This window comes from Taudactylus pleione, unplaced genomic scaffold, assembly GCF_031769625.1.
Source record: "Taudactylus pleione unplaced genomic scaffold, aTauple2 ptg000279l, whole genome shotgun sequence".
Lineage (NCBI taxonomy): Eukaryota > Metazoa > Chordata > Amphibia > Anura > Myobatrachidae > Taudactylus > Taudactylus pleione.
In genome coordinates this window covers 1068917-1089633 of record NW_028284681.1, presented here as the reverse complement: position 1 = coordinate 1089633, position 20717 = coordinate 1068917, and the positions used below count along the sequence as shown (strand labels likewise).

Here is a 20717-nt window from a genome sequence, read left to right as displayed (position 1 = left end):
GCGTGTGGTAGTCTAAACGGCTACCGCAGTGACTACCGTGGGAGGTTCTTCCCTGTTGATACTCAAGCTGCTGGAAGCAGCTGCGTAAGGAATAGAGCCCTCCGAATCCGGTGTCTCCTAAGCCTCCCTGATGAGATCGGAGAGATGCGCCGAAGGGAAAGTAATGACTTTCTGTCACCAACGCTTGGACAGACCCAGAGCCATGAGAATCCAGAACTAAACTGCATACGGAGTAGTGCGCAGCAGCAATGAGGTGGAAAGACGGCAGGTCCTATTGCTTCGGGACAGCGCAAGGTCTTCCCTTTGTGAAAATGCTAATGGGGTCCTGGGAGGAAGAACATGCCTCCACCTGTGCCTCGCACAGCAGTGGAGTCCTGCAAAAAAACACAGCAAAATAGAGGAACCTGACATAAGTTGTGATGCCGCACACTGCAAAGCCTGGAGCCAGAGCGGGACATACCCTAGGCTAGGAATCTAACCCTATAGAAGGAACAAAACCAGTGACTGAGATGAGGGACATTATGCAGTCATTGTCAGGGTAGCGGACAGATTCTTCAGTAGAAGTACTCCGATATCAGTTTCTGTCAAAAGTCAGTGGTCACTAGCTACATGGACAGAGGGGGTATATAAACCTGTGGCGATTCAGATAGGGGACATATCAGATATTAAACTGTTAAAAACAAATACTACACTTGATCTTAGCCAAAAGGCTGAGAAGCTATGCGTGTTGTCAGAGTCCCCCCAATTCAGTAACACCTGAGAGCAGGTGTGCACCTAGTCAAAACAGGTACATGAAAACAATGTTACAAAGGCACTAATACAGCAACAAGGGTACTTAGCCTTAAAAGGAGACCAATACCGCAGCTGCCTGGGAGAGGATGTGTAGAGCAGGTGAATGTAGCAGTCCCAGCTGAGGGATGTCATCCATGCATTCCCTGCTGACTAACGCTGCAGGAAGGGGAGAGCAGCGCTGGAAGCTCCGTCCCCTCCAATCTCCACTCTCCCGATAACTTCCCCGTGTGAGGGGGGAAAACACACTGGTTAAGCCCGGTTGATCTGGGCAGTCTATGGCATGCGCGCTCCTCTTGCATCTATATGAGAGGAGCCGCTGCCAAAACAAGCCCGGCAACATGTCATGTGGCCCCTTAAAACTGTGGCTGCTCTCACAAGTGCTACTCCCCTACCTGGGGACAGCACTTGGAAAGCTCCGACCGAGCTGCCTGTGAGGTGTGCACTCCCAATGGAGCTGCCCTCATCAGACCCGGCATGATGGCGCCGCCAACTGGGACAGCACTGCCGCCCTGCACCCTCTAAAAGGGTGCGAGCACGCACTGTCCCCGGGTCCAGGCGGTGTTTCAGAGAGACTGGAGTGCTCTGTGGGGGGTCACACCGGCGCGCCCCCCCCTTCCCTCCGCTGCATATTGGCGAGCTTGTAGCAGCGCACAGCTCCAGACTAGAAATAAAAAATATTACAAAAGAATAGTAAAAACAACTATAACACAGAAGGGCTGCTTAGGTGTCTAACTCCTCAGGCACTTAATGAAGACTGGAATTGTGGGACTGTAGGGTGGAGGAGCATAGGATTTAAAGCTACAGTTTTATTAAGTGCCAGCTCCAGCCCAAACCTACAATCCCATGGTCCTGTGTCCCCCATCCTTGATGAAGGAGAAAGTACCAACCAATCAGCTCCTGTCACTTTACAGTTTAAAAAAATTACAGAAGTCGATTGGTTGGTACTTTCTCTTCATCCACTTTCTCTCTCCACGCCTTAGAACATAAACACAATCATCTTCATTGACTATCTCTCTCCAAGGCATAGTACATAGACCCCTGAATTTAATACACACTATAGAAAGATATGTGTAAACTGCATTATGCTTATAAGCAGAGCACCAGTACCTAAAACGATAATGTCCCCATCATCCTATCCGGGGACACTGCTAGAAATTGGGGTGTAAATGCCACTGTGTCAGGATACATTTGTGTGACACGAGAATATATTGAATGTTATTAAATGATTATTTTATTGAATTAAAACAATTTCCATGACAATTTCATGTTATCAGGACAAGTGTCAACTCACAAAAAAATAAAGTTGGGAGCTATTGCACTACATTAAAATACAATAGTACAAGAGCAGATTTTAAACTGGTTATTTATCTAAACTGGAATAATGAGGCTGTACAAGTATATAAAAAAAAACAAAACGTTTTATTTGATGTGTCAAATTCCTTTTATCCACTGTTAGGAGATACTCCTGGTAAATAGATCATGCTGAGTTCCAACTGTACATAGCGCTTGTGATAGGGAGCTATAGCTGGAAATTATTCAGTCTCAACAATGCTGCTCATTAGACGTATGCACAATGTGTACACAATCACTTCCTTCGATACCTAGATACAAACATACAAATGAATGCAACAATCATTACTGCAAATAATAAAGAAAATGTCACATAATGCACAGGACTTACTATATACTAACATTAATTCTTGCAATGCTAGAACGCTCGCTTTGTCTTTTCTGTTCATATTTGCTTCCCTGCCATTCCCTTCTGGTTTCAGTTGTGCGAGTTCTTATTTATCAAACTCATTTCCCCCCTGACTACATTTTAATAAGCCAGCCCTGACACACAGTTGTTTGAGACTTGCAGAGAAAAGGAGTCCCTGTTTTAGTTGACCAGAACAATCTACTGAAAGTGCCGATTAGGAAAAGCCCATTAATACATACTGATTTACATGCAGTGAGCTGCAGTGGAGTATCTATCATGCGTGCCAAGTATGCGGTGCATATGGGTACAGGTGGCTCCCACACCTGGGACTGACCAATTCACTACAGTGGCTGTGCGCTTCACCCTCTGCATACATGGCAATACAATAGCACCGTCTTTCCAACAGTACCTTTAGAAAGATAGAGCCATGAAGGAGCTAGCAAAGACTGGCACTGGGTGAGGGGCTGTATACAGACCTCTTAAAACACCGCTAGTGAGCTCCATTGATCCATGCAATAGATAGCCTGTGCTTAAAAAAAACGATGTATTTTATTTTTTTAAACAAATGTACTGTATACATTGATGCTAAACGACTTTATTGCTAAATGTCAGTGGCTTGTATAGAATGAATACTACAACCATTAGGCAAAGGTGAATGCACAACCCAAACTAACCCATACTCTCATTTTTTTTGACACTGTCAACATATTTTATTTAGACAGACTTCAAAAAAACAAATCAGAAATAATGCTTTCCACCAAAAATGACTACAATCCTGTAGCAAATAGAATGCCAGGATGAGATGCAAAGGAGTCGGATTTAAAAAACACAAAATAAAAAAAATAAAAACCACATTCTAGCCACGAGAGACAAAGAAAAGCTGAAATGCTGCAGGACATAGCAGCGTACATGATTATTTTTTTATTGTAAACAAAGCTTCTCCTTTACATACTAGATTGTAAATGTACAGGATAAAGCACGGTCAATTCAGATTGCTTATGCAAAGTATTCACTGGTGTCTTAATAGTCAGCACTCCTATTGATGCCACAATGTACTTTGAGCAAGCATACAACATGGGGTGGTAAGCCTTTCATAGACAATGGTTGTTTATCATAGGGTATTATGCACAATTTAAGGATTTTCGTCTTATTCACCCAGATGGGGTTAACAGGAACAAATGCTCCTCCCCCTAACATAACCTATTGGCTGCTGGGACCCTCCAGTTTCTGTAGCACACCTGCCGGTGCAGGGTGCCGATTATAAGTATCTTGTCACATACCGAGATTTGGATTTAAAGTTGCCTTTCCTGCGTTGAATCCCCAGTCTCTTCCTGTCCTCAAATGATGGGCTGCAAGGAGAGACAGACCGGTTAAAACAAAGCAGCTGCAATATTTCAATATTGAAGTTAAGCAACACACACACACACACACAAAACTTATGCAGTTTGCTTAGTAATCTATTTCTGCCCGAGGTCATATATTTAACTCTGCAGCTGACAGTTGTGTGAATGATTATACTTCAAGCAATAAAGTATTAAAGTTACCCTCTTCGGTGAGACAGAAAAAGTGCAGGACATTCATCCAAGGGAGGTATACAATTGCCAGCAAAAGTCTCACGATGTGGGGAAAGGCTATTTTATTAAATAGCCTTTTATCCGTGCCGAGAAATCGGGATTCAGGCACGGATACCCGCCAATTCCGTGTAAACTGCAGAATCGATGTTTTTTTTTTCCCCCACAAACAAACCCGATTTTGTGTTTTTACGCTGACTTGCTGCGAGGTTCAGTCTGAATGAAGTAACTCGTGCGAAAGGTAATCCCCGCTAAATCCATGTATATCCTTCCACAAGCTTAACTAGTCAGCCATAGATTAACCTACTGTGCTGGGTGATAAGTATTTGTCAGAGACGCTATGGTGATAACATGATCTGATACTTCTCAGTGAGGTCCTTTCAGAGAAGACGCTTGTGGTTACTTACCCTGCTCTGTACTGTTTCAGGGCTTTCCGACTTGTGTTTGTCAATTCCTCATCAAACACAGTGTTTTTCTTCTGTTTCTTTTGCTTTGAAAGCTTGGCTGAAAGAAATACAATAATGCAATCTGCTACATTTTACCCATACACATTATATCTTAGCACTTATTAAATAGATTAGTTTTGACATTGCATTTGTCAAACACTGGAGTTTGCCCACACTTATCTGTGGTATTCCATACAGACATTTCTACTACTGGTACCTGCAGCTTCCTCCTCAGGAGGCATTGCCCGCGCTCTCTTTGGTTTGCGGTCTCTCTTGGCAGCGCGCTCTGCATACATCTGAGCCTTTAGCACCTCAAACTGAGAGCGTTCCTCGGGCTGTGAAGAGAGGACAGACACAGGTCACAGGAAAGTGGTGAGGTAGATAAGAAAGAGATGAGTCTCTTGGTTCTCTATTACCGTCAATTCTCCTTTATTTTTCGTTTTTTCCAGGAATTTCTTCCTCTTTTTCTTTCCTCTCAGAGCCAGATCAAACTCCTGAAGAGCATGAGACACTGGCGTTGTGTAGGAATTAAAACAAACCAGAGAAGGTGAAATATTAATCCTCAAGTTAAAAATATGACCATACCACGCAAAATTATCTGGCATAAATTGTAATTTTAAGAAAGTGGATTTTGGTAGACATTCTGTTAACATTTTGTACAGTATGCCATCTTGTCCATACAGTAAGGATAGTGTTCAGAAGCCCTAAATGTAAGTGATCTTACAGTCTTACAGGTAATAAAAATGTTCCATACAACTTAATAGTAGAAAACCAAGGCCCAAATATTCTTACCACTCGTTACAAATCTAAAATGCTGCTCCAATCAGCTCCTATAATTTTTAAACACATGACAGACAGGAGCTGATTGGTTGGAGCACCATTTAAGATTCGTAATGAGTGATCAGAATATCACTTCCTGATAAATCTGGGCCCAAGTGTGAGGTTATTGCAAGTTTGAAAAGTACAAGTTATCCTGTGTTTTTTGTTTTGTTTCAGACATTAATGGTGCATACACACGGTCAGATTTTTCCTTCAGATATGAATGATAACGATTTAAAAATTGTTCAGTCGTTCATATCTGAAGGAAAATCTGACAGGCCTGAACGATGGACGATGAACGATGCGCGTTCCCGTTTGTCAGATAACGATATCTGACGTGTTTGCAGTCAGACTTGGACGATTCTATTCATTTTAATGCAGTCAAAAATCGTTCATCTGACAAATCTGACCGTGTGTATGCTCCATTATTCGCCACCTGTGGGAGTTTTCTTTTGCAAATTACGACAGAAGCAGTTGGAAATACTCCATTACACAGAATTTATTAGCAAAGCTATGCTTAATACTCGAACCGTTTTGGGATTATTTTATTTGAGACTGAAAATACTTTTTTTTTTTTTTAATTTTTATATATTGTTAAGTGCATCCATCACTTAAAAGCTTTTGAACTTACATTTTTCCTTCTTTCGCTCTTCCCTGGTTTGGAACCAGCTTCTTTCCATATGCTCCGGTTCAGCACCTGACTGCAGCCTCTTTTGTGCAACACTAATCTGAAGTGAGCAGAATGAAACATATTTAATATGTACAAAAATCTATACGGTGCAGCACAGCATTAAAAAGGGACAACCAGTCTCTCTCGTGGAGCATAGTAAAATTCAATGTTTTAGAAACAAAGCGGAAACAGAATGGCATATTTAAATATTTAGCTCATTTTGCAAAACTTTATATTTAGTTGATGATCAAATCATTGAATCCAGTCACCACATTGTGTAACATGAGCAAAGTACACATTGGCTACATAGAAGACTTGTTTTATCTAGTTGCATTTTATCTTCAATCATTTAGTAGGAATTGCATAAGGGGGTCAATGTGTAAAGCAGGTGGACACAGAGCCTATATATAGCGGGTATGTTACCAGAGATCAGCAAGCAAGGTGGCTTCTGCAGGTAGCTAAAACACATTTAAAAGGAAGCAAATGATTTGCATATTTGTAAAAATGGTCTTGGTCAGTATGAAGTGTTCGTCCCACCTGAGTCTCAGACTTCTGCATCTCTTTCTCTTCCTTCTCTAATTGCAGCACTGCATAGATCTCCTTTTCTAACTTTGTAATCTTGTCCCGAAACTTGGAAATCACATCTGAGGAGAAAACACGAAATGACTTAAATATTCCTGCTCCCCATAACCTAACAATGATGTCCAACTTACTCTGCCTGCCGGCCTCTTACCTTGTGGAAGGATTCTCGCTTTCACTGGCGCCTGTGCTTTTTTAACAATTTCTTTTAGCATCTTCCGTTCCTCTTCCCCAACTAGAGACACCGATCTCCCTGCCTTACCGGCACGTGCTGTACGGCCCACTCTGTGCACATAATGCTTTACTGTGCCAGGCATAGTAAGGTTAATTACCTGAATAAACAGACTACTTATGAAAGGAGTTCTTTTAATCTAATTGAAAGTGATATTTGTTACGGATATAATCATTTGCACTGGTTAGTGCTTACCGTTTTTACACCGTGAATGTCCAAGCCTCGAGCTGCAACATCTGTAGCAACCAGAATATCAATCTGTTCATCTTTAAATCGTCTGCAAATCAGGAAATAGTGGGCGGAATTCTTAGAATTCGGTAAGTTCCCAACCCATATGTTGGACCCCTTTAACAGGTCACATGTAAAATACTAGATCTGTTAATTACCGGAGAGCCTCTAAACGCTGTGTCTGGGAGAGATTCCCATGAAGTTCTCCCACGCGCAGCCCCATCAGGCCCAAAAGAATGTGCATGCGATGTGCCTGTTTCTTTGTCTGAGTGAAGAGCATGACGTGATCTTGGAAGGTGCGGGTGAGAAGCGCTGCAGGATAAAACAGGTACAAGTCTTTCAATGAACTTGTGTTACAATGGGATACTTTTTTTTTTTTAAACAATTTTAGTAATTTTCATAAAGTGTCATTAAAGACGTATAACAAAAAATACATGTGAACATTAGCATAAGGATTGAACATAATAGCAGACATGGTAAAAGACAGACGCATATTACAACATTGTAGGGATATCATACAATCTGCTATAACTATTAAGGGGCACATCCATTAGGCGCTGTTAATGAGAGATTGAACGACATCATTATCGCTCAATCGTTGCGCGCTCCCGCTGGTCGTTTCCAACATCAATCATCTGAACATGCTGGTCAATCTGCCGATAACGACATATTGACCATGTTCAAGGATGAGGGAGGGTGTCCGCACTGAACGATATAACGATATCGTTATGTCCTTCACTAGTCGCCTAGTGGATGTGCTCCTATAGAAGAAGGACTAATAAAACATGGATCGCACTTGAAAAACAAAATAGTTATAGTGCTTGGTGGTGGTGGGGGAGGGTAAAGGAAAAGATACAAGAGGATAAAATAAGGTAATTACGAGCACAAGACAGCAGAATACATCTGGCAGCAGTCTGAAGTATCGGGCGACAATGGGACACGTGTGTGTGTTTGGTCATTAAACAATCAAACTAACAGATCCAACCTGGTATTACAAAGTCCTTCTTTGCAGAAATTGTTTTGTATTTGTGTGTGAAGTGATATGACAAATTTTGGCTGTTCGCATTTGACCACTGATTACATAAGCTACCTACTTAAATGCTCATAACCTCTAGTCAAATGGCGAGATTAGGCACCTTTAATGTAGCACGTGGTGTGCACTTTGAGTTTATAATGCAATTTTAATGACATACAGTATATACAAAGAGCAACTACCACCAAGCTGAGTAACATTTGTATAAATTAACAAAGACATATACAGACTGCCATCCAAAATACCTATCAGTGTCTCTTACAATGTATACACACGGTCAGATTTTCTGTCAGATCTGAACGATAACGATTTTAAAAATAGTTCATATCAAAGAAAATATGACATGTGGGCCTGCAACGATGAACGATGCGCGTTCCCACTTGTCAGATAACGATATCTGACATCTGATGTGTTTGCAGTCAGATTTGGACGATTCCATTAATTTTAATACTGTCTGAAATGGTTCAAATCATTGCTAAAAACATTCAATCGTTCATCTGACAGATCTGAACGTGTGTATGCACCATTACTCATCCAATACTTGACTTTTAGATTAATTCCTCAGCAGAAAAGGATTAAGGTTTGTGGGAGCCCCTACCAATAAAATGACATTATGCCACACAATGCACCCATTATGCCACAGTGCTCCCCTGTATACCACAGTATGCCACATAATGACCCCAGTATTATGTCCCACAGTGCCCCTCACTATGCCACACAATTCCGCCAGTATTATGCCCACAGTGCTTCATCACACAATGACCCAAATATTATGCCCCACAGTGCTTCCCCAATATGCCACATAATGCCCCCCAGTATTATGCTTCATAAAGCCTCCCAATATGCCACACAATGCCCCCAGTTTTATGCTCCATAAAGCCCCCCAATATGCCACTCAATGCCCTACAGTGTCCCCACCAGTATGAATATTATGCACCACCAATATTAAAAGTATGCTCCCCCAGTATTAATATTATGCCCTATAGTGCTCCCTCCGGTATTATTATACCCCCTAGTATTACTATTATGCTGCACAGAGCACCTGAGTACTTACCTTTTGTGGCAAGCTCCTGATGATTTCCCGGCATCACTGCTTCTGGATGCATAGTACCGACAGTGCAGCTTCCAAGAACCTTAAGCATCGAGGACGTGACGTAATGCTTAAGGGACTCGGGGGCTGCTCTGTATGCACTATGCATTCAAAAGCAGCAGCACCACAGCCCCTTGACTGTCTGGGAACAGGTGTACTCTCTGCAACTGGTGGGTTCAGACTGCCCCTGTCATTCCCCCACATTAATCTGGCCCTATTCGTTAGTCTAGATTGGCAGGCACTGCCTATAGACTGCCCATCTCTGATCTGGCCTGTGCACACCCCATTGTACATACTCCAGTGTCCCCCTAGTGGATGAAGGAGAAATTACCAAGATGACAAACTATTCTCATATCTTAATTCCAGCAGCTGGTTAATGCATCTATTCTCCTCACATATGGCATTTCCCCACGAGGATATGAGGACATTTGGAAATACCACATTAACTAATGGTTATGTGCATTACACCTAATGCTGGCCATACACGCTGCAATTATCGGGACGATCCGCCCGATATCGGCGGATCGCCGCGATAATTGTAGCGTGGGGGGGGGGGCGACCGAGGGTTAAATATTGCTTGGTCGGGCATGCTGGATTGTTCAGCATGCCCGTCCGATGCGATATTTACCCGGTAACTGTCGGCCGCATCGGGCAGTGTATGCCCAGCGCGGCCGACAGACATTTCCTGTGTTCCTTCCTACGGAAGGAACAGGGAAATGTCTCCTCCCCCGGGGGCGGAGCGCAGATGTCGGGCTATACACTGTGAGATTTCTCTCACAGTGTATGCCGCGGACATCTGCGGCTGGCAGCCGGCCAGATAAAATGTCTGTCGGTCTGACAGACATTTTATCTTGCCGTGTATGCCCAGCATTACAAATTTATACCACGCTTGCATTTGAAAAACAATGTCCTCTATTTTTAACAGTACTATAGCAGATCTGCTACACAGCAAATAGTGAACGATGTTCTTGGAAATGTAGACTGTCCAATCTCAAGCGGTTACCTTACATAGAAATAGCCTTCATTCCCAGGATGCAATATTGTGGGTGAATTTTTGAAATAGCCGCTAACTAGGGCAAAGCAGTGATTACTAGCTTTGATTAATGATCACATAGATCCTAGTCAGCCCATGCAGGCCAGTGCTCCTCCTCTTCCTGATACTACCTGCAGCAACACCACAAGACGTACATAATTACCAACGTGAAAGTTTATTTACCACAAGCAATGGCTTCCCGGTCACCCTCTCTATTCAGTCGGATCCTAACAAATTCTTGTCGCAGAAATGGTGCAACATCCGTGTTGCTATTTACAAAGATACGCACAGGATTTTTGAGGGACACAGATGCCAAATCTTGAACCTGCCAAAGAATGGAACCGCAAAAACACTTTATTCGATTTTGTTTTATAAGGGTATAGCTTTCCTTTAATTATCAAAGATAAATACTAATTTTCTTTCACCAAATATTAATATGCAGAAACAATTCAGTCACTGTATTTGACATGTAATTGTATAGAACAAGTTTCCCATGAACACAAAAGTGTTACCTCCTCAGACATAGTTGCAGAGAAGAGCAGCGTCTGTCGTTGATGGGAGCAAAGTCGGATGATCTCCTTCATTTGTTCTTCAAAATACTCATCCAGCATTCTACATATAAAATAATGGCAAAGGGTCAAGGGTCTTGTAATAACAACAAATGGGTGTGGTATAAAGGTCCAAAGTATGAAGGTCAACATCACATTGTCAACTGGTTCTAAATGTCAACAGTACAAAGGTCGACATGGTCATTAGGTTGACCATCGTTCTGTAGACATGTATTTAACTCCTCTTCGCTACCTCTATCGCAAGGTTCGGTCTTAGGCCCTCTGCTTTTCTCAATCTATACCACCTCTCTTGGCAAACTAATCAGCTCTTTTGGTTATCATCTCTAAGCGGACGATGCTCAGATCTCCCCAGATTTGTCACACTCTGTGCTGGTACGTGTCACTGAATGTCTCTGCCATTTCATCTCGCCACCTCAAACTTAATATATCTAAGACAGAATTAATCATATTTCCACCGGCCAATAGTAGTTACCAACCTGATATCTCTATCACTATTGACAACTTGACTATCAACCCCACCCCACAAGCTCGCTGCCTAGGTGTCATCCTTTCCATTTGTAAAGCACAAAGGAATATGTTGCACTATAAAGGCAACTGTTGTAATAATAATTTAGGTCGACAGGGTTAAATGGTTGACACAGTCAAAAGGACGACATTTAACATGTCAACACTTTTTTTTGTAATTTTAGCATAACCCAACCCTAAAAAAAAAAATCATGAGAGAGTTATGGAAGACTTACCATTGATAAATCTTTTTCTTCGAAGTCCATAGGGTTCACAGGGATGCCATGGGGATAATGTGGCTGGAGTGATCCAGGCACCAAACAGTTAAGCTCCCAGGATGCCTCTGGTTCTCCATATATACCCCGCCCCGGGTCACAGGTATTCAGTTCTGTAAACAAGCCCACGGCAGGAGAAGGAAGAACAATCGTACACCAGAAACTCTCTAAGAAAATGAGGGAATCCGTGCCCGAAATAAAAATTACCCAATAAAGCAAAGTGTGTCAGGGTGGGTGCCCTGTGGACCCCAAGGACTTTGAAGAAAGAGTTATCACTGGTAAGTCTCCTGAGCAGAATGGAAAACTCATTGCCCAAAAGGAAGCATCCTGAGGCAAAAATATCACAGGCATAGAACCTAAAAAAAAAAAAAATTGGACAGAAGACCACGTGGTTGCCTTGTACAAATGTTCAATATAGGCACCACGATGAAACGACCAAGATCGTTCCACAGACAGAGTAGAATATGATGTAGCCGTCTTTGGGACAGGGAGATCAGCCTTAGTGTAAACTTGGAAGATAGTCATACGTAACCATCGAGACAGAGTTTGTTTGTTGGCAGGCCAACCTAGTTTGTGAAAACCATATAACACAAAGAGCATCTGATTTTCTAACAGAGTTTGTATGCTCCACATAGATACGGAGAGCATGAACCACATCCAGGAAGATTTCACCTACAGAAATATCTCAAGACTGAAAAAGCTAGAACCACAATTTCTTCATTCACATGAAGACGGAACACTACCTTAGAAAGGTAACCCTCACCTGTACGAAGGACAGCTCTAACCTGGAGAAAACAATAAAAAATGTGGAGCAACAATAAAGTGCTGCCAAATCAGAGACTCTGCGTGCAGAAGAGATAGCGAGGAGAAAAAATGTCTTCGCTGTCAACCTCTTCCAATCTACAGAGTCCAGAGGTTCCAATGGGGGAGCTTGTAGCCTCTTGAGAACCAAAGACAAATCCCACGGTGTTACAAAAAGGTGGCTGAACTCGGAGAAACCCCTGGAAAAAAAAGAATCCTAACATCCGGCAAAGAAGCAATTCTCTTCTGGAACCAGACTAACAGCGCAGAAGCCTGCACTCCCAGGGTGGCTAGGCAGAGACCAAAGTCTAACCCAGCCTAGAAAACAAAAAAAAATAAGTACCTGGGAAACCGTAAAACCTTAGGGTCATACTTACTTGTGGGAACACCCAACAGAATGCCAAACTCTGTAACAGATGGCGGCAGAGGAAAACGTTCATGCCCTAAGCATTGTTTAAATCACAGAGCTGGAGAAACCTTTGGCTCTTAAGATGGAAGCCTTAAGAGCCACCCCATCAAGGACAGACGAGGCAAGTCCTGATGCAGGCAGGGACCATGCAATAACAGATCCAGCCATAGAGGAAGAGGAAATGGACTATCTATGGATAGATTTTGTATGTCGTGAACCAATGACATCTAGGCCAAGCAGGAGCCACTAGTATTACTGTTCCTCCTTCCTGCTTAAATTTCCTGAGGATCCTTGAGAGGAGGGAAATCTGAGGAAAGATATACGCCAGCTTAAAGTCCCATTTTACTGCCAGTGCGACCCTGAAGGTGGCTGAGGGGTCTCTAGTCCTGGACCCGTACCTGGAGACCTTGTGGTTGTGATGTGATGCCATGAGGTCTATGTCTGGTAGGTCCCATCTGTCCACGAGGAGCTGATAAACCCCCAGGAGGAGAACCCACTCTCCGACGTGTATGTCCTGATGACTCAGGAAGTCCGCTTCCAAATTGAGAACTCCCGTTATGAATATTGCAGAGATAGCCAGAAGATGACGTTCTGCCCAAACCAGAATGTTTGTCACTTCCCTCAAGGTTGCAGGACTTCGCGTGCCTCCCTGATGATTGATATAGGCTACTGTGGTCGCGTTGTTGGACTGGATCTGGAGCAGGTCCTGTGCCATGACTAGTGCTTTGTATATTGCTTGAAGCTCCAGAATGTTTATGGGCAGATAACTTTCCTGATGTGTCCATTTTCCCTGAAAGGTGTGATGACCTGTCACCTCTCCCCATCCACGAAGACTGGCGTCCGTGGTGAAAAGCACCCAATCTTGGATCCAGAATGGACGACCTTTATCCAGATGATGATGAGAGAGAGAGAGACAGAGACAGAGACAGAGAGAGAGAGAGAGAGAGAGAGCTCTCCGGAGTGTGAAGGATCCTCTGGTATCGTATTAGATGATACTGTTCATTCCCATCTGAGCATATTCCACCATGTCGAAAGGTGGATACCAATTACCCCAAGACCTGCATCGCCGATATGGAAACCCTTTGATTGCAGAGCAATTTGCGTCTCGCAATGACAGGGCCACAATCTTGTCCTCTGGCAGAAACACCCTTTGTGCCCGAGAATCCAGAAGCGCCCCCAGATGTACCATCCGCTGTATTGGAGACAGAGAAGATTTCTTCCAATCGATTATCCAGCCGTGCTTTGTAGGCAGGCAATGTCAGTTGGAGATGGTGTTGTAGAATCGCTGGAGACTGTCATTTTCAGAAGACCCGCCCAGGTATGGCCGTATTCTGATTCCCTGAAGCCTGAGATAGGCCATCATCACTGCCATTATTTTGGTGAAGACCAGCCGGGCCGTCAAGGACTCAAAGTGTAGTGCCTAAAATTTGTTATGTTGTTTCAGGACAGGACAGCAAACCGTAGAAATTGTTGGTGAGATGGCTTAATCGGAACATGGAAGTACACACCCTGAATGTCCAGAGAAGCTAACAAAAAAACAAAACAAAACCCCAGGTTCCATTGATCGAAGAGTTTCCATATGGAACTTGGGTACACGTATAACCCTGTTGAGGTTTTTCAGTTTTAGAATAGGTGGATGAGACCCATTCCGTTTCTGAACCAAAAATAAATTGGAATACTAATTCTTTCCCTGTTGATCCACACGAACCGGGATTATCACCCCTGCCTGCAGCAAGGAGTAAATGGCCTACTGTAGGGCCAAGTTCCTGATAGACTCTGAAGGAGGAGTTAGTGCAAAAAGCTTCTGGGGAGGTCTCCGAAAAGTGAAAGCATACCCCTGAAAAACCACTTCTCGGACCCAGGTGTCTTTTATTTGATGCCAGTAGTCCACAAATTGAAAAACTCGGCCTCCCATCCTGGGCTCCCCCAGGAGGAGGCCCGCTCCGTCATGCAGAGGGTTTGTCGTCCAGCTTAGAATCAGGACGTCTGGCCAACCAGGACCTCTTAGCTTGCTTGGTGGTCCTGCGAGAACTTCCTAGACTTTAATGTAGCTGTTGATGGTAGACCTGCAGAATTTTAAACTGCCAGAGTATATTTCCAAAGTAAGGATTCCAGAGCCTTCTTTGACTCCGTATATGCTTTCCAGGTACTTAACCAAAAAGGCTCTATGAGCCACAACAGAGGCTACCGATGCTTTAGAAGCTAGAAGCCCAGCATATATTGCAGTTTCTCCCAATTGGGACAGATTCCCATATGTGGGAGATATATGTCAGCTGTTCTCTGGTAGCATTTGGTAGAGTATCCTCCAATGCCCCCGTCCATTCCTCAATAGCCCTGGACACCCAAGCCCCAGCCATATCTGGTCAAGTAACAGCTCTATATGATGAAAAATACTGCTTAAGACATGTTTCCATTTTTTTATCTGTAGGATTTTTAAGAGGAGATGCTGACGGAATTAGCGACGTAGCGTTCTTGACTAAATGTGCCACCTGAGAATCCACGGCAGGAGGGACTTCCCACTTAGTACATTCAGTAGCTGGGAAAGGATACAAAGATGCTAATCTTTTCATTTATCCGGGATACTCCATGCCTCTTCCATCAGTTCAGTGAGCATCTCATTTACACGAGGAGGGTAGAAGGAGCGACCCAGATGCATGAAAACCTTTGATGGATCTGCGTCGGGGGAGGAGCTGCCGGGGGAGAGCCTACGTCCCCTAAGCTGCATCAACCGGCCGGGTACGCTGATTTCATGGCAGCAGAAGCATCTGCTGCTGATCCCAGGCGATAAGGCCTCGGTAGTCTCGTGAGGGAGCGGACGCACTGGGCCTCGGTAGTCTCGTGAGGGAGCAGACGCACTGGGCCCCCACTACAGCGGCTTCTGGTGCATCTCCAGCGATGGAAGGACTGCCTCGCACGATTCCCCGTAAGCGAGGAATTGCCTTACCAGACATCTCCGTGCGTCCGGTTGCAGTCCAGGCCCAAGCATCGCTGCTAGCAAGCTCTGCCGTGACCCGTCGAAATCACCAGAGACGTTACTGGTATTGCGGCCTGACGGAGGTAGACGGAATCACAGTGCATGCGTCTTAATACAGACGCTCAGCACTGCTAACTCAAAAACATAGAAAATAAAAATAAAACATAAAATAAAAGCTTGGGACTGCCTGAGCAGTCCCGTTACAAAGGTGCGTCTGAATCCTGCCGCACCAAACAAACAACTAAATGCCTGTGGCCGGAGGCGGGGTATATATGGAGAAACATCCTGGGAGCTGAAAGCTTAACTGTTTGGTACCTGGATCACTCCAACAACATTATCCCCATGGTATCCCTGTGGATCCCTATGGACCCCGAAGAAGAAATTTTAGTGTCAACATGTGAATTGTAGACATTTTGTCTGTCGTCCATTTAACCCTGTCAACCTAAATACATGTCTACAGAATAAGGCCCAACCTTTCTACTGTCGACATTCCGAATGTCTCAACCTTTGATTGTTGACCAATCGACCGGTATCCCAACATATAAGCAGGTGGGACTTTTAGCCTGGCACAGACTCCACCCACCAATATATCAATAGTCATGGAGGGACTTGTATGTCTCATGCGAACAGTTACAGGACCAAATAATTACAATTAGATTTTGCTCTATAATAAATTATGGCTAAGGGACAGAAAGAAAAAAGTAAAATAGAGGAGAGGAAAATGTATCAGGGAAAGTAAGAGCAAGTCTTACATCTACAGAAGAAATAAGGAAGCAAATGAAAGACTGGTTAATAGGCAATCGCCTTTATACAATGGGAGCAGTGATTTTGTGAGCTGAACAATAGCTGTAAGCATGCAGCTGATCAACTCCCTTTTAACATCATTGAGACAAGAAGTGCAAAGAGAGGCCCAACAAGGCTGCACCCATTTTGTGTAGGTGACAGGTTATTAAAAGATGAATATGCAAAAAGGACCCTACATTGCACAGTAGTGGGACTAGATTGCTGGCAGTACAGTGGGCTCTAAAGGCCGGTACACACTAAGATGACTATGTCTTGTGTGTACTGACCACGTTAGCGACGACACCAGGTGGGGTGCCGGCATCAGCAAGTGTGTACACACTTACCGATGGCAGCGATGAAGCAACAGCGGGAGTCATGCTGCATTAGTCAGCATGGCCCTCGCTAAAGATGTCGCCCGTCGGACCTGCATGCAGCGCACATAGTCAACGACATAGCAGGTACACACTAGCTGATGTGCCCGGATTGGATGAGATATCATCTAGTGTGTACCTGGCATTACACACTCAAGTATGCAGCTAAAATAATAATTTCTAGCCATCTATGTGAATCACCTAAGCACTGTACTGAGAGCTTATGGAATTCAAATGAATGAACTGTACCTCTAAGAGAAATAGCATGGTCCTTTAAGCACACATGCCCCCTAGTGATCACATATGGTCAGTACTCACCGATCTGCCTCGTCCAGGATCAGCACTTCAATAGCATTAAGGCTGAATGAGGGACAATTATGCAGATGGTCAATGAGCCTCCCTGGGGTGGCAATGAGAATATCAGGACCAGCTCGTAAGGCAGCTTCCTGGGATTTCACATCCAGACCCCCTGTAAGAAAACACAGGAGATCCTAGTATTAAGATGGAACACCACAAATGCATATAAAAACCAAACTACTGAATGCATAGGAAAAAGGAAACAGGTGTTTGAACTTTACAAACAACTGAGGCCACAACAACCAGAGTAATAAATTGATGCACCGACATGTACAGCACACATACCCACAGTCAAACAGCATGTGACTTCTGTGAACTGGGCAAGTTGTCTGCTGACTGCATGGACTTGGATGCCGAGCTCACGTGTTGGGACTAAAACCAGCACTCGGGTTATTGGAGCCTCCCTTGGCTTGTAGATGAGACGCTCCAGAACTGGAAGCATGAATGCAGCGGTTTTTCCTATCAGAATGGATAGCAGGGGAATTAAGGATAAGTACATAGAACACTTTAAAAACAAACAAACAATGAACAACTAGCATTGTAATCTCTCACACACTGCTCGTACTATAGGGCACAGGGAACAAAATATATTACACACTAAATAAATGCTTTGCTACAACTCCATATTTTTAATAGTATGAATGACAGGCCTGCTGTGGCTCACATTGCTGTCAAGCCTGTGACTAATGATGGATTTTAGAAGCAACTATGACCCCATCTGACAAGCAGACATATACATGTAGCTGAACTGAGAAGCAATTACATAAAAAAATCACGTTCCAGATTGCATTTAATGATATCCCCCTACTCACCTGTCCCGGTGGCAGCACAGGCACAGATGTCTCTTCCCAATAGCCCCATAGGAATACAGGCCTTCTGGATAGGGGTTGGCTGTGTGAAGCTCAGGGCAGAGATGGCCTGTAACAGAGGGATGCAATTTGAAATGCCGGTGGGACAGAAAGAGGAGCCCAGAAAATGCAGATCATCCCAGCTGATAGATTTAGCTTTGGTACTGTAATTACCATAACCAATCCATGGCTGAGAATACCTCATATCTTCCTGGCCAGAACATATAATTCTGATATTGAATACATGACAGCCTCTGTATAAGGGTAGAGATTTACTAAAATAACAACCCAATTTACTGTAGAGGTGTTGCCCATAGCAACTCAATTCTGTGCATCATTTTCTAGGATGATATAGAAAAATGTTCCCTACAATCTGATTTTGTGCTATGAGCAACACCTCCAGATTTAATATTGAGAAACTTTAGTAAATCTACCCCATGGTTTCATAGTCTGTGTGATGTTATGAATTCTGCATATTTGTCCAGTATAGAGAATAGGGTAAAATTATTTTCATCTCAAGTTAGGTAGATGGAAGAGTGAGCTATTGAGAATAAAGGATCGCGATAAAGGTGTTGGTAACATTAGAGGGAAGTTATGGATGTTGGAGAAGAAGAGGGAAGGATGGGGGATGCAAGTCAGGGGGAGGTTCTAAATTCCTCAGAAAACACCAGTGAAGTCCTATAGCACCATTGGCAGCTCAAGAATGGGGGATACTCAATTCAATGTGCTCATTTGCTGAAGTCTAGGCTTCACTTTAACCTCTATTTACAGTAAATTGGGTTGTCACTGACTGCCAGGTATGTGGCCATGTTTGCCAAATTGCTATGAGGAAGCTAACTCAAAAAACTCTCACGAATAAAATCTCACCCAGATGTTTTCCCATTTTGAAGATAAAACTCGACCAATGTGAGGGTACTGCTAAATGCTCACATTTTCTAATGTCTCACTCTTTTACATTTGGCCCAATATGTCAATTCATCTAGATTGTATCATACTAATAAAGATGGCCATTATACTGTGACAGGTACAAAGAGACTGCATTTGTTAATGTGTATATGCCATGAGAACTGATCACAGACTGCTCACAAACACCAGTGAATGCAAACACACTGGTAATGCTTTGTAACTAGCTGGTGCAGTACACAAACTACATAGGGCTCGATTCTATTCTGCGTGAAGTGAATAGCGCCGGGAATCAGCTCCCAGAGCTATTCAATACACCGCGCTGCTAAGCCCGACTAAGGATTTCTTCTCGCACCCCTCCGGGGGTGCGAGCAGAAATCCGACAAAAGTCCAGGCGAGAGGCTGTTTTCTGCCCTTCGCGCCTGGAAAACAGCATCGCGCCGGGAAGTTAGGCCGAGGAATGCCCGTTCTCGCGCCTTAAACAGGGTGTTTATTCGCGAGAACGGACATTCTCCGACTAAACACCGCGCAGAATAGAATAGCTGCGGGAGCCATCTCCCGGCACTATTTACATCGCGGGCAATTGAATCGAGCCCAGAGAGATATATACACAACATCTCTGAATAAGTTCAACAAACAAGTGTGATTGCTAACCTGCCTATAAGAGCTCATTGATTGCAATGCTATGAAACATAACATTATTCTGTGGCAGTAATTAATTGCTGACTTAACAGAAGGTATTTGGTACTATAGATTACAAATACTTTTATAAACAGTATACGAATTTATCATATCAGATTGTTCTTCTGTGTTCACCTTATGTATATTAAGCTGGTTATTACACTATATTGAGACTATTGCTGGAGGAGAATCTGCCACAATAGTATGTAATGTAGCCAGCCCATGTATGAATAAATCTTTATTGGTTGTAATATATTAACATATATTATTGAACTAGATTACCAGCAGAATGGAGCCTCCACCCAGAAATAGAAAAAGAGAAGAACTTCTGATCAGCTACTTAGTAGCACAGATAAAGCATCAAATATCTAATAGTTCTGACATGGCCTGAACAACACTGTGGCTCTCCAGGTGTTCTGAAACTATAAGTCCCAGCAAACCCTGCCAGCCAGGGCCGGTCCTAGGTCTACTAGCACCCTGTGTGAGAATTTTTGGAGCACCCCCCTTACCCAATCCAACTATGTCCATAAGCAATACTTTTATTAAGCAAAATAAAACAAATTATACCACAGAAGAGAAACAAAGAAATACAGAGGAGTCAAGAATATAAGCAACATGTATAAGGCCCAAGGTCTGTAGTTTTGATATATTTGTCTAGAGGAGGTCATCTGATAGAGCAGTGATTCCCAACCTCGGTCCTCAAGGCACACCAACAGTCCTGGTTATAGTGATATCCATGCTTAAGCACAGATGGTTAAATCAAAATAACTAAGGCACTAATTAAGTCACCTGTGCTCAACTATGGTTATCCTTAAAGCCTGTTAGTGTGCCTTGAGGATCGTGGTTGGGAACCCCTGTGATAGAGTGATGCCTTATAGTCTCGAGTATGGAACATATTGCAGATAATTGCTGGGAACCTAATGCACAATGGCAGTTATGGAGTAGGTCGTTCAATACCAGATCATTTAAGTTTAGGAGGAGTATCATGGGAATAGTTAAATGAAAAGATAATGAAGTTGCAAACCACAGGATTGTATTCTCAAACAGATT

The 20717-nt window shown here is 43.4% G+C and overlaps 1 protein-coding gene and 1 pseudogene across 1 annotated transcript in view; both read right to left on the bottom strand.

Annotated features, from left to right (window-relative positions):
* Positions 1–617: 617 nt before the first annotated feature.
* LOC148512620 (U2 spliceosomal RNA) lies at positions 618–722 on the bottom strand (annotated as a pseudogene).
* A 1470-nt stretch (positions 723–2192) lies between these two features.
* DDX27 (DEAD-box helicase 27) overlaps positions 2193–20717 on the bottom strand; it is a 24845-nt gene continuing 6320 nt past the window's right edge. The window contains exons 7-21 of the mRNA XM_088481893.1: positions 18048–18153; positions 17521–17694; positions 17197–17347; positions 10705–10804; positions 10376–10517; positions 7195–7348; positions 7004–7085; positions 6731–6908; positions 6535–6641; positions 5959–6055; positions 4925–5019; positions 4726–4843; positions 4470–4566; positions 3772–3840; positions 2193–2393 (exon numbers count right to left, since the gene is read on the bottom strand). Of these exons, the coding sequence (XP_088338019.1) occupies positions 2378–2393; positions 3772–3840; positions 4470–4566; positions 4726–4843; positions 4925–5019; positions 5959–6055; positions 6535–6641; positions 6731–6908; positions 7004–7085; positions 7195–7348; positions 10376–10517; positions 10705–10804; positions 17197–17347; positions 17521–17694; positions 18048–18153 (1686 nt within the window). The 3' untranslated portion in view covers positions 2193–2377. The remainder of the gene's footprint in view (positions 2394–3771; positions 3841–4469; positions 4567–4725; positions 4844–4924; positions 5020–5958; positions 6056–6534; positions 6642–6730; positions 6909–7003; positions 7086–7194; positions 7349–10375; positions 10518–10704; positions 10805–17196; positions 17348–17520; positions 17695–18047; positions 18154–20717) is intronic.